Source organism: Rhincodon typus, chromosome 3 (genome assembly GCF_021869965.1).
Source record: "Rhincodon typus isolate 14 chromosome 3, sRhiTyp1.1, whole genome shotgun sequence".
Taxonomy (NCBI): Eukaryota; Metazoa; Chordata; class Chondrichthyes; order Orectolobiformes; family Rhincodontidae; genus Rhincodon; species Rhincodon typus.
In genome coordinates, this window is record NC_063334.1 from 102,779,536 (window position 1) to 102,794,876 (window position 15,341).

General features: G+C 39.4%; 2 protein-coding genes across 3 annotated transcripts in view; both read right to left on the bottom strand.

Moving 5' to 3' along the window:
• The window catches only part of LOC109920222 (microtubule-associated serine/threonine-protein kinase 4-like), a 763,378-nt gene that overhangs the window by 537,425 nt on the left and 210,612 nt on the right, over positions 1–15,341 (bottom strand). The window lies entirely within an intron of this gene.
• The window catches only part of LOC125482815 (microtubule-associated serine/threonine-protein kinase 4-like), a 399,885-nt gene that overhangs the window by 8,432 nt on the left and 376,112 nt on the right, over positions 1–15,341 (bottom strand). The window contains exon 5 of the mRNA XM_048595291.1: positions 3,266–3,297. Coding sequence (XP_048451248.1) covers positions 3,266–3,297 — 32 coding nt within the window. The remainder of the gene's footprint in view (positions 1–3,265; positions 3,298–15,341) is intronic.

Below are 15,341 nucleotides of genomic sequence, written 5' to 3' on the forward strand. Positions count from 1 at the left end.
ACTTCCTTCTCTCTTCCTATGTCATTAGTTCCAATGTGTAGAACATCTTCCTGCTGGTCCCTTTCCCCTTTGAGAATATTCTGCACCCTCTCAGAAATGTCCTTGATTCTGGCACCAGGAAGGAAACACACCAATCTGATGCCTCGCTGTCAGCCGCAGAAACATCCGTCTGTGCCTCTGACTAGAGAGTCCCCTATCAGAATCAAATTGCTTGGAATCTGATGTACCTCTTCTTAGACTGGAGCCAAACTCGATACCAGAAACCTGGCGGTCAGTGCTACATTCCCTCGAGAGTCCATCACCCCATACGTTTTCCAAAACAGCATACCTGTTTGAGATGGGGATAGCCACAGGAGACTCCTGCACTACCTGTTTCCCTCTCCTACCTTTCCTGGAGGCAACTCATCTACCCGAATGTATCTTCGGTTTATCTCCCTTCCTACAACTGCCATCCATCACATTCCCTAGCTCCTGTAAATTCCTCATTGCCTTTAACTGCCGATCCAACTGATCCACGTGATCCGAAAGTTTAGAATATTGCCCAGCAATCTTTATTAACTTACACTTCCTGACCAGTTAGTGGCACAAAAACCTGCTGCATGGTGTTTTCAGCGTCATTTCACTTACCTTAGGCTCAGATATAATACAGCACACATACTGGAGAATTACCAATAACAATGCTTCTTACTGTATGGGACCCCAAAATCATTCTTGATTTCAACTAACGTTTCATGACAATACATATTTACTGAAAAAAACATTCAAATAACAAATACATGACTTTGTTATTCAAAAAAAAACTGAAGCACAAGTACAGGCTTAGCCACTGAAGTATGGGAATGGTATTTGACAAAAAAAGGCAAGGAGGAACAGAAGAAATAGATAACAACATTACAATGAAACAAAATTAGGCACTGAAATAACTGCATTAAATGCAGTTTAAAGCCATTGTAGAGGCACACTTGTAATGCCAAGGCTTTTGTTTCTAAGCAAATCCAGAAACCTTAATCTATTATGGAAACAAATGTTTATTCAGTGCCCACAAAGATAGCTCATCCTTTCATAAGGTCTTTAATCTTTCAATCAGAAATTGCTGCTGAGATAAGTGCTGTTGTATATTCGGCCTAGCATTCACAATAATTTCAGCTATAACAACAGTTATTAGGAAATACCAACAAAGAACTCCATTGAAGCTGTGGAACAGGTATTGATGTGTATTGCTACACCAGGTGGTCTGTCAATCAAAGCAGCCCAACAGATTCATTTTTTAAAATTCTCTCTGAAATTGTAAGATTTCATTCAAGTTTAAAGAACTGCGGATTTTTTTTAAAAATTGTGATAATTAAATGGACCTTTTCACACTTTAAGAGTGCTTGTATCTACTCCTTGATTCATGATTCTCACACTGTGGATTAAGCCCTCAGAACAGCGAAAATGGGCTTGATTTGAACTTGGCACTAATTTCAAATGGCTTTGCTGAACTTGTTTTTCCAAACCCTGCTCCCTTCCCCCTGGAAAGAATTGGATTGTTGGGAAAATGAGCAGGGCCTCTCCACCTAAGTCTTGCATGCCACTTTTAAAGGTTACAGGAGATGTCCCAACTCCATGAAAATCCAGCCCTACGTCTCTTTCTTTCTTTCTCCACACCTGCCTTCTCCATGCCACAAATTCCTTAGGAGCACATGACTTCACAGAACTGGGAATTAACCATCACCATCCATTGATTCAAAGTCAAATAGGACACAAACCTCACTTTACCAGATATCTCTATAAAGCACCAATTGCCAAAAATGTCTCCATCACTCTCATCAAATTCTCCATCTTCACCATGGGTAAGCTATTTAACACGTTTACCACTGTTAATGTGATGAAGCTACATTGTTAATTAGCGTGATCAACTTTTCTAATCTAAGGTGTTCCGCTAGCATTCATGCTCAAGATTGGGTTAAAATTGATCATTCAAGGATCTAGTTCATCTGTAACCTTGCTTAACTTAAATACTGCAATAACTTCCTCTACGCCTACAGACTACCCAGCATAAATATGCCTAGCAGCCGGCTTTTTTGTAGCTCAGTTTGTCTCATTTAATTCGTCATGGGTGCCCTGCCTTCCATAGGGGCAGTCATTCTGTGGTATGATGTCTAAAACAATAGTTAGAAGTTATACAACACCAGGTTCTAGTCCAACAGGTTTATTTCAAACTACAAGCCTCCAAAGTGCTGCTCCTTTGTCAGTTTCAGGGATTTATATTCACTCCTTCAGAGAATCATTATTAGAATCATGCCTGGCTTACCATTACTGCACAGGGTACCAACAGCTTACAGATATTTTCCATGAATAGTCATTACAAGGGATCATTCGTAACCCTGCCTCTCCGCATAACTCATAATGCAATGGCACAAGCAAGAGCACCAAAAGCTACTTCATTCGTCCTCCAACATTCAATAATTTGGTGAAAAATAACTTGAGATCAATTTATGTGATTTTTCAAGATGCTGTCAAAGCCAGATTTGTTCTTCACCCCAATTGTTGCAAGAAAGTGGATGGTTTTGTTCTTGTTTGTTCTGACAACCAAGTGGCTTGTTAGTTAACTAATAGTGTATAGATGACAATTTTTGAGATTAATTTTATTAGCCTTCCGGATTACACTAAGTATGTAAAATTGGCATAGACCATGAGAATTGCCTTAATTATTAAGGACCAGCATAATGAATGTGTGATTAATATATTGAATGTATACACAGACGCTACATTATTCTTGCTAATTGGCCCATGCATGTTGTTTTATTAGGTTTTGTTTAAAGAAACAGTAATGCGAGCATCTATGAAGTTACATAAAAACACACAGATATGACTGAAGAATTAGGCCACGTGGCCCAACCAATCGAAGTTACATGCCCCCAAGCAAGAACGAGGTTTAATAAGCAATATGTGTTAACAAAATAGACTGTAAACATTTAATTGCAACCAACAAGTACAGTTCAACTGAACAACGGCTACCTCATCAAGCTTTTGCTCCTTAGAACAGCATAAACAAAACATACATCAACCTCCGAGTCATTCACACAGCACATGTTTAGACAGCTGTGCTGAGCAATGAGTTCATCATATCATCAAAATAATGGGCTTATTTGCATAAAGATGCCATAAATGGTCAAAGCTTGAACTTTGTAAAATGATATACTTCAGCAAACTGCAACCAATGCAGCCAATTAAACAAAAATATTAAGGCCATCTCTGCACGATGTAAACAATCTCTACTTACAGACTTCCTCTGCGTGGAAGGCTCAATTCCTTCTGTAAAAGAAAAAGAAAGTGGTAATTTAAAGCAGTTATAACATCACCAGCTTCGTTGTTTTTGACACCGAAGATCAATAAGCTTAACTTTTCTGTTTGCAATCGAGACTGCAATGAATGTAACGAGGTCAGCCAGTTGGACCTCATTGAATTTGGGTTCCCTGATTGGAGCTGTTAATCTGGTGCAATCAGGGAGCCCCGGCTGACAGATATAAACAGGAGCGTCAGAGGCTCTGTTCACTGAGAACTGGCTCTGAGGAAGCCGGACCAGTGTCAAGTACTATGCACTTGTAAATAAAGGATGAGGGATTACTGGTCTCTGGGCATTTATTTCAGAGGGCAACAGCTAGAATCTAATCATAAAATTCAGGGAGCGAGTAACATGCCCACATAGAGTTTTTAAAAGGTGTATGTCTTGAGTGTACAGCTTATGCAGTAGATGTCTTAGGGGCGGCACGGTGGCTCAGTGGTTAGCACTGCTGCCTCACAGCGTCAGGGACCCAGGTTTAATTCCACCCTTGGGCGACTGTCTGTGTGGAGTTTGCACATTCTCCCCGTGTCTGCGTGGGTTTCCTCCGGGTGCTCCGGTTTCCTTGCACAGTCCAAAGATGTGCAGGTTAGGTGGATTGGCTAAGCTAAATTGCCTGTAGTGTTCAGGGGTCTGTAGATTAGGTGGGTTATAAGGGGATGGGTCTGGGTGAGATGCTCCAAGGGTCGGTGTGGACTTGTTGGGCCGAAGGACCTGTTTCCACACCGTAGGGATTCTATGATCTATGATCTATGTCAGTAATATTTTAATCAAACCACTGCCCTGTTTCAACCATGACCTTACATCAGCATTTTAGTTAAAATTACTTTGAAGAAATTGCTGAAATAGTCCACAGCATCAGGAAATGGAATTTTTAGCTCTCAGTTTGTTTAACCTCCTTATGAGTACATATTAAAGTGAGTGGCCACTGACAAAAAAACAATCATACAAAGTGAAATACTTCCCACATTTTATAAGGCAGCATTACTGTAGAAGGCTCCCTACAGTGGTGCATTCCAGATTAAGAAAGTCCTGGGTGTGAACCATTCTCTGATCTACATTACCCAATTTCAGCTGTAGGTATAGTGGAGAGCCATGATGGTAGCCAGTAGCCCCATTAGATTGGAGGCAGAAGAAATGTCATCTGGGATTCTGCTTTTCTTAAATCGCCATCTAGTGGTTTCTACCTGAATATGCACATTGTGCTGAGTGTAGTAAAGGCAAATTCAATTTGCTTCTCCAGAAGGTTTTGGATACTCAGCTGAGAAGAAAATAATTTGAAACCCTAAAGGGAGGAAAAGTGCGACTAGCTAAATTGATCGTGCAGATACCCAGCATGGATTTCTAAGTCCAAATAACCTCCTTCTGTGCTGTGAACATATTCCACCATTTAGTTCAGCCAATCCCTTTCCTTCCACCATGATCAGGCAGAAGACGACAACTCTTTGGTTGAAATACCAGATGGCTATCACGCCTTTTTAAGCCATACTCCTAACATGAACCAGCTTCTTCACAAAAGCAGAAGGAAGGGGAGAAGTGTAGAGGAAGAAAATAAGGTGAAAAGTCTTCAGTCATATGATAACGTACACATCACTATGTCTAATGGGCAATTAGAGATGGGAATAAATGCTGGCCCAGCCAGACAGGTCCTCTTCCCATAAGTGATTAAAAAATGCAGTGCTGACATACCAGAGTACGACGGGGATCCGTTCATTTATTGCACCCTCCTGGTGTCTCAAATGTATGTAAATATAGTTTTATTTAAGTAATAAGTGCCTTGGGTTTGTTTGCTCTAAATATGTAAAGACTGTCTTCAAAACCGAACGCTCCAGTGACTACGTATGTATATAAAGTTTTGCTTTTATGAATAAAGTTTATCATTGAAATAAAACAGACAGATTTGGGAGACAGGTAGAAATACAAGTCGAATCCTTTATCCGAAAACCATAGCATCATCTGGTTTTTAGATAAAGGATATTTTCAGTTTTCTGATACAGGTCCATTCCAGTCCTTTGGAAGGAAAATCTTCACTTGGTCCAAATGGACACGAATGGGTCAAAAAGCAAAGTCTCTTCCCAAAGGGCCCAAACTCAGCATGAATACAGGCTCATTTGAGACTGCTTTCAAAAAGGCCTTCGGTTTTTGGGTGCTTTTGGTTTTCAGACATGCAGAGAAAGGATTCCTGACCTATGTACCCACCACCACTAGGGACTCAGTCAGAAATTATATACATGCATCACCAAAAAGTTGTTTGAGTGCTTCAGTTCAGGGTCACACATCAGTTTATTCTCAAACACCAGGAATGCTGAAATCATCAGGATCTGTACTGGGAAAGATTATTCGAATCAACTGAAATTAGGTTCAGGCAGCTATAAGTTGAAAAGATGGATGGAGAAAGAAAGCCATTGTCAAAAGGAGAGAACCTCCATTGATCAAGTCCTAAAATTTCCACAGACCATTGGGAAATGGACACAAAGATCACACGAGTTTGCAGACTCACTCTGCTGTCACAATAGCTGCGTCCATACAATTACGTATACGCCAGTCTCTAAATTTGCATCTGCCATCTCCTTTCAGGTTACCACAAGACTATTGAGCAATATCAGGCAGGGACCTGTCAGTCAGAGTGTGCATCATGCAGGTGACAGACGAAGCCCTCTTTCATACAGCAGCAGGGTTCCTCCATGTGAACATTACACCAGGAATCTCTAGATTCTTGCATTAACCAAGCTATTGAATGCCACAACATTGTACACTGAACGTACCACAAGGATGCCACTACAGGTGTGAATTTCACAATTTAATACATCTCAATCATTTGATATCTCAAACAGTGACCCAATTCTTCCTTAATGGTTCCACTTCAGCCTGGTCAGCCTCAAACACATTCACCACTCTGAGTAAGGTATTAAGATCTCAACTTGTCCGCACTCTTTCTCTGTACAATCTAATGCTTTCTGGTTCTACAGCCTGTGGAAATCTCAAATAACCGGAAAGAGACCATGAGCCTGCCTATCATGATACGGTGCAATTGCTACTTACCATCACCACCATTCCATCAGCAACCCATACCCTCACGGAACCCAAATAGCTATCAATTTCCTGGGCAGAGTGAAAGGAAACAAAAATTTAGTAGAACACCCAGAGAAAGCAGTAGGAGAGTAATACTGTAAATGGCTCGTAATCCAGACACCCAGGCTAATGGGGTCAGATCCCACTATGGTAAATGGTGAAACACAGTAGATAAGAGCTGGAGTAGGCCATTTGACCTCTAAGGCTGCAGTGCCATCCAATAAGATCATATCTAATCATCAAGCTCAATATCACAATCCTGCTCTCACCCAATAACCCTTGATCTCTTTAGCCACAATAGCTATATCCTTGAAATACAATGTTTTGGCCTCAACTACTTTCCATGGTAGCAAATTCCACAGGCTCACTACTCTCCAAGTGATCTGGTGGGCCTAAAAGTAGATCATTCATCCAGCCCTGCAGATTTTCATCCCAGGTTGTCGAGTGATGCCAGGGAGTAAATAGCAGGCAATTATTTTAAATTCCACTCTGGCCGCAGGAGAAGTAGCAGAAGATTGGAGGACAGCCAATGTGGGACTGTTATTCAAGAAGACAGGAAGGGGAAAAACCAGGAATCTACAGTTCAGTCAGTCAGTCTAACATCAGTGGTGGGGAAACTATTGGAAGCAATTCTGAGGGATAAAGTTAGTTTGCACTTGGAGAGGCAAGGATTAATAAAGAAAGAACAGTCAGCATGGGTTAGTGAAGGGGAGATCACGTCTGACCAGCATGATTTTTCGCAAGGGTGATGTGGTGTGTGGATGAGGGCAATACATTCAACATTGTCTACTTGGGCTTCACCAAAAGCTTTGATATGGTTCTGCATAGGCTGTTGTAGTTCAGATGCTGAAAATTAGGTAATAGTTAGATTGCCCTTTTCTACACTACCTCAAATCCCTTGTCAAATTTGCTATACTATGGTGACCAAACGTATATACAGTATCCTTGGTGCAGTTACATCAGTACCTTTGAAAAATTGTGCTCTCTTCCTATATGTTCTTAAGTTGATTATTGATACCAAACGACGTGCTATTGGATTCAATGAACAAAGAAAATTACAGCACAGGAACAGGCCCTCCAAGCCTGCGCCGATCCAGATCTTCTTTCTAAACCTGTCGCCTATTTTCCAAGGATCTGTATCCCTCTGCTCCCTGTCCATTCACGTATCTGTCTAGATACATCTTAAATGATGCTATCATGCCCGCCTGTACCACCTCCGCTGGCAACGCGTGCCAGGCACCCACTACCCTCTGCGTAAAGAACTTTTCCCCTCTCACCTTGAAATCATGACCCCTAGTAACCGAGTCCCCCACTCTGGGGGAAAAAGCTTCTTGCTATCCACCCTGTCTATACCTCTCATGATTTTGTAGGCCTCAATCAGGTCCCCCCTCAACCTCCGTCTTTCTAATGTAAATAATCCTAATCAACTCAACCTCTCTTCATAGCTAGTGCCCTCCATACCAGGCAACATCCTGGTGAACCTCCTCTGCACCCTCTCCAAAGCATTCACATCCTTTTGGTAATGTGGCGACCAGAACTGTACGCAGTACTCCAAATGTGGTCGAACTAAAGTCCTTTTCAAGTGTAACATGACCTGCCAATTCTTGTACTCAATACCCTGTCCGATGAATGAAAGCATGCCGTATGCCTTCTTGACCACTCTATCGACCTGCGTTGCCACCTTCAGGGTACAATGGACCTGAACACCCAGATCTCACTGTGCATCAATTTTCCCCAGGGCTTTTCCATTTACCGTATAGTTCGCTCTTGAATTGGATCTTCCAAAATGCATCACCTCGCATTTGCCTGGATTGAACTCCATCTGCCATTGCTCCGCCCAATTCTCCAATCTATCTATATTCTGCTGCATTCTCCGACAGTCCCCTTCACTATCGGCTATTCCACATTTTCCACATTCCACAATTTGCCTAGACCCCCTTCCATTAAGAGTTATTCATTTATGACTATTTCCTTAGATTGCATTTCTTTACATTAAACCATTTCTTCCACTTTAGCCTGTTTTCCGAGCTTGAACATACCTGCTTCCTCCAAATCTGGTGTCATCAGTATTGTGTCATGCCTCATGACCGGTATGTCAGTACACCTTTAAGAGATGTCACCACTGTATCATGATATGTGGCCTGAGGATATAAAAGATCTCATACTCTACCTTACTCCAGGATTGCTTGAAGCATGGCATGCTACTGAAAGTTCATTTTTAATCTCTTATTACAGCTGTTAAGCACAAACAACAAACTTTATTGGATTCAAAATCACAATCACTATTTAATACCACAGTAGACGTACCTCATTTTGTATGTTATGGGAGGTAACGGCGGCATTGCCACATCAGGTAAAAACACCAGTTAGAGGCAAACTCATCAATTGGTAAATTTAAATCAGCTTATTTTCTGTCCTTAGCTATAAATCACTTCATAATCTAAACAACAATTGTCATGGCATTGACCCTTTCAGCACCCTACCACTCAACATAATTTCATCTACAATCACCTTTTAATTTCTTGACTTTAATCAAATTTCCACCCTATCCCATGCCTTCCTGCCTGTGTATATTACTTCTCAATGAGCTTTCCCTCTTTGAAAATTCAGTTTCCATAGGTCACTCTCATAATCCTAATCTTTCCATTCTTGTCATTCAGTTCAAACCATAAAGAATTTCTGCTCTTTGTCTCATCAGCCATGATCACACCATACGTTAAAATTTGTATGTATTCAGAGCCACAGATAGATATAGTCTGTTGAGAGTAGGAGAATTAATTTCAGTTACATTTGATCCAGTAGATCTGTAATGCTTGCAGTCATTAATGTTATAAAGTAGTACAGCAACACTAGTGGCTGCAGTGAGGCATTTTTTTTCAGCAATGTTCCTGTTTTCTCCCCAGCAACTTTGATATAAAATGCCATCTGTTACTGGAAATTTCTTTCCCTTCAGATCCTCTTCTGAAAGAAGAAATGGAGCATCCCAGCCTCTCTCTGAAGGACTCTCAATCACAAGAATTAATTACTGTATTTTTCAAAATTTAAATTTCTAAATTGATTTTTCATTTTAAAAAAAAAATCAGGGAAAGTTTAAATTACAGAAAGAGACCACTTGCCCTGCCCCATCATGCCTGTGTCATCTTAAAAATGAGCCACGCTGCCCAATCCCAGTTTCCAGCATTTATCTATAACCCTGCAGATTATGACAACTGAAGTGCATTTCCAAACACCTTTCAAGTCACATGAGAGCTTCTACCTCTACTAGTCTTTCAGAAAGTGAGCTCTAGACTTCTACTACTCTCCAGGTAAAAAGATTATTCCTCATCTCCCCTCTAATCTTTCTACCAATCACTTTAAACCAACACTCACTGGTCAATAACCTCATTCTACTAGGCCCTTTCCATTCAGTCTATCCAGATTCCTTACTATTGTGTATATCTCAACAAATCACTCCATATCTGTGTTCCAGGGAATACAGCCCCCCGCCTATCTAACCCCTTCTCATAGGTGCATTTTTTAAGTCCTGCTTACATCTTCGTAATAAGATCCTCATACAGTAGTAAGATATTAGGTAGTCATAAAATCCTCCCTACTATCTTTGTACAAGTCAAGATATAACTGTAAATTTTTCCAACAGTGAGGTTATGCTGCTACTTTCATACAATTACAAAGTGGTTTTAAGTACAGCAAAATCACAATAAGTTTAATCACAGAGGCCGGTCCACAAATGTGTGTTAAGCGGAGCAGCGAGATAGCTAAGGAAGATCCACGTAACTCAATTTGCCTATGCACATGCTCTATATCAACAAAAAAGTAAGGGGTAAACAGTGACACAGTAAATGTGAAAAATTTCTTTATTTTTTCAATTTGTGTACATTTTAAAATGGCCTGACCTCATACTGGAAAAGGCATCAAGAAATGTTGGGAGATAGCTCTGAAAAAACTGAGTTACATACAGCAAGATTTCATAAATTTTAAATAAAGATCATCTAATCTATTCCTGATGGTAATTATTGAAAAGTACAGGGATATAAAAAGAACAATGTTACTTTACTAATTCCTTACAGCATCCAGAAATTAAAACAAAAAGAAAACACTGCAGTTCTCAGCAGCTCAGGCAGCATCTCTGGAAAGAAAGAACTGGCATTATCTTAAATATGAATGCTTTCTCAGCCTGACTTGTTGAGTACTTCCAACACTATGTTTTAATTTCAGCTTTCCAGCAATCGCAGTATTTTGCTTTTACATTAGCCTTAAAATAACCAGAACCAGCATAGGGGCCTTGAATCTTCACTTTGTAGAAAGTATGGCACCTGCAACAATATTTCAGAGTGTCATCCTACAATAACCAGTTTATGTTCGGTAGTGCTGCTCAAGTGATCACTTCTGGTAGATATTCCATACTGCTTGTATGTCATTACAGCTTTACAGCAGAATGCAAAGTCTCATTTAGGAGAAGGCAAATTGTCCACAGGTTCAGCTGGGAATTTTGTACACTTTTATTTGAAATTGAGAAAATTAAATGTTACTTAGCCCTAATGACTGAGCATCACATTTCAGAGATAGTGGTATGCATCTCCATAACTGACAGAATGATCAATTTTAGCTTATCTAAATTAGCCCCTAAAAATGCTTACCTTTGCGTGGGAAAAATGAGTTTGCAACTGCTTACTCACAAATTAGGGGAGTTGTAAAAAAAACTGGAAAAGTAATGGCCCATCATCCATTGGAGATGATTTCAAAACAAAAAATGAAGCGTTGTGTTCACAATGTATATCACACTGACCACAAAATCCCTCGAGTGGAAGAGATAATAATTTTTCATCAGGTTTGTTACAAACCTAACAAAACTTTGCTTGAATGTCAGTAACAAAAGAACAAAGAGGACAGTGATTAGCTGCTCTAACTTAACACTCATGATGACCCCTACAATTACTGCACAATAAGCACCTTAGATCTATTTTAAAGGCAGATGATCATCCAATACGGCATGATGCCAGTTTTATTCCACTTGACTTTGCCACTTTGATGGATCCCACCTTGGGCCAGGATTCCCCCAAAAGCATTATCTGAAAAGGAGACTGACTTCCTTCTGTACTTTTGGGACTTTGGGTCTCAAATGTAGCATTACAGTGATCAGAAAATTGTACAGTTGTTTTATGACCGTAGTTCACCAATTATCTGCAGAAACCTCCATGTGTTCTTTAATTGGCAATACTGAAGTTCAGATCATCCTCATCTTTAGCATATCACTTTCATCACCTCATGGCTCTTCTATCTCAGCAACCTCCTGTAGTGGTATATCCAGCCCTTATTCTTTGGGTTTCTCGTCAGATCTCCAATCCTTTGCATCCCCTTCATCTATATTGGCCCTTCCCCGTGAAACTATACTTAAAAACGTTCACCCTCTTACTTTACACTCTGCCTTTAAAATCTGACTCAAACTTATCTTTTTCAATCATGCTTTTCAGTGCTCCACTACTGCTCGCATTCCTCTGTGCAACATCATAGGATGTTTACTTCATTAAAGACGCTAAACAAATACGAGATCTTGTTTAATAGCATCCCCACCATCAGTTTAATGCCACATTGCACTTTTACCCGGTGCTCGAGACTGTCCCAACCTCACTGAGTATGTCCATATTGTATGTCACAATGCAGAAAGCAAGAGGGGAAATGTAAGCTGAAGATGGACTCAGATTCAACATTTATGCAAGCACTAGGAAACACCGCAAAAGTTCTTCACTGAAGTAGTGGTGGCTGGAGGCCTTTTTAGTCTCCCTGGCTGCAATTGTCAATGATTCTGCCGCCTACTGATGAAATCACCCTGCAGTAAAAACATATCATTTTACCAGGCAACCAAATTGCAAAGCAGCTTTTTAAAGTGGGACTACTTTATGAGTTTTGTACTATGCAAGAAACTTCCAAATATAAGATAGCAGCAATTTTAACCAATACACTGAAAGAAATTGCAAGATTTGAACTTTCAGACATTTGTGAAGTTGCACACTCAAGAATGTAGCTTTTAAAAAAAGACATATTCACACAAAATTAAATGCAAACCTTTAAGCAAAGGCAGTGAAACCACTTGAATAGCTTCAAGTCCTCATTTCTGAAGAGGATAATTCAGCATGTTGATCCTTTTGTGAAATGTTTCATAACAGTGTTCAGTGCAGAACCACATCAAAGGAGTCAACACACTATAGTGTAAGCAGTAGTTGAAATGACTGTTTACAGGATTTTAACAGTGGGGTGCCTGAAAACTGTCTGGATTGGGGATTATTCAATGCCATAGGGTTTGCAGAAGAGAAAAGTAAACGGCATGTGTGCGGGCAGTGGATACAGCACAAGAATAAAAACTGCATTGACACAAAACAAAGAAGGAAAAAGAGAAAAGAGAGAAAGTGCAACATTGACTTCAGCTCCAAAGTTAATCTGGCTGTTTGTGGCAACTGTCCATAGTTTTTGAACTACAACCTTTACTGCACAGAAGTGTAACACTATATCTCAGCTGTATTCAAGCAGAGACTTTCCAACTCTCTTGACATGTTTTATATTTTAGCCACGGCTCCCCACCTTGCAAGTCAATTTCACCAGAATCTAACGTGTGCAACTTTCTTTTCCCAAATGCTAGAGGTTGGCCTAAAACTCGAATGTACACATTTCGATCCTTGCACTGTGCACATCAATTGGTCGTACTATTATGCTGCAATGAAGATGTGGCAAAGCATACCTACAGTATTTAATCAAGTTCGGTCTTATAGCAATTTATTTCAGCCAATGCAGAGTGTTGTGCCTTGCTATTTTGAAAGCTACCCGTCTCTACCAGTATGTTGGGAATTTAGCTTTTCCTTGAAGTATTTAATACTTTTTGTTTTAAATATACGTCACTACCACTACACCCCTTACATAGAAGTATACTTTCGTTACTTTTGTTAAGAAAGCACATAAATTACCCAACTGTTCTTAAGAATAACAGCTTTGTATTTTGGAGCTAGCCTGATGGGGTCACTGAGGTTCAGATTGCTGATGCTGTTTCCCAGTGGGGTTTAAATCCAACAAACATTTTACTTGCCACTACCTTCTTCCCCACCCCACCCCATCCAGTATCCATGTACTTGACTTTCCAATCACAGGGATTCTGGCATACCTCTTAGTGGCATGTTGTAATCTGAAATATGCAGAATTGATTATAGAACAGAAGGAGCCAAAATAATTTAAATAATTATACATTTACGTAGCACTGCAGTTCTTTTCTTCTTTGACTATAAATTTCTTTTATTTTTTTCACTGGTTCATTTTTTGCCTCGAAGACCAAATATTCAGTGTTATTTTCAGACCAAAAAGTAAAATTGATGGGGTAAAACAAACAACAGGCATTTGAAAAAAATAACTGACCGTTAAAACGTTTGGGAAGAAGAGCAACTTCTAGCTCTTCCAAAGATTGTAAGCTGATGCTGACAGCAAAAAGGGCAGTTTCTGTAAACAAAATTACATCTTCATTGATAAGAACAACTGTTCTTTTCATGGAATGTGTGAAACAACATGTTACATGACTAACAAGCACACCATTTCCACTCGAGTATTAAATAGCCATGTGGGTTCCGCACCATATCGTCCTGTCCACTCTCACACAAGAACACAACATGTTTGCCAAAATAGCTGCATGAAAAGAGAATGCAGCAGACAATCGACATTAAAAATACTAGAAATAAAAAGGATTGCATGTGTTCACAAAAGCGTATCTTATCCTCAAAGTGAAGTTCTTAAACAGGTCAATCGTGAATCTTTTGCATGGAAACAACTTTCAGGAACTTTTTGACAAAGTCAGTGTAGGAATGGGGAAATATTCTTGCTGTCCAAACACGTAAAAAGAATTTCTAATGTAATTGGAAAAGGAAGACAGGCAAAGAATATCACTGGATTTCCTATAATAGTGATTGTACTCACACATCCTGAGGAAGTGAAGGACACTATAGACCTGCAAGCTCTTTTCCTTTTTTTTCTTTCACTAAGAATCCAACTCTACTGGATTGCACCAGATGGTAACATCTCCAGATAATTTGATATATTTCTTGCAACAGTACCAAGGCACAGGATCACAAAAGCATGTCTGAAAGCATTCCTTATTTTACACTATTTTGGTTCCATGTAAAAGGAAGGTATAATCTTTGAATTTTAAACTTTAAAGGTATTTATCACTGACTTTTTTTTTAGAAAAGGCATGCTTCCAGTCACCTCAAATTTCCATATCTGATTTTGTTTTTGACTATTCTTAAATATCACATCATTCATTAGTTTCAGTATTAATTTTACATACAGCCAAGCTGCAAACTAAATGGGATTGTTTTAATTATGTCAAAAAGCTCATTTGTCCCATAAGGTTATATATATCTAGACACCCTCCCCCATTGCATACACGCATTAATATTTGTGCAGCAAATACCTTGAAGCTCATTTATCTCAGTCATTGATATTTGCTCCACTTGGTACATTTCTTACCACAGTTTCTGCTTCAGCAGCCAAGGGTGTGATATGTAGTGAATGACTGGTTTAAAAAAATATTAAATATTGGGCAGTAACGACGTTCACATCCACCTCTTGCAAAATTTCATACTGCCACTGTCATTTTTATAAATTACAAGTGATTAGAGTGTGCTTAGGGACTAGACAAAGTAATCTGCAGTATTGTGCTATGCATCACTGATATGTATTTTATATAAATCTTGTCTTTTTCAATTGAAAAAGCAATTTTTCTGTATAGAAACATTATAGTATTATAATTATTTGACTGAAAGCCATTTGCTTCATTTAACACCATACAAATGAAACTCTTAATTACTAATAAACTCAATCTATCAATCAACAAAATTGGCTCAATGATTAATTGGCGCACCACAATTTTTGTTCACAAGTGTAATCTATGAATCCTTTACAACTTATA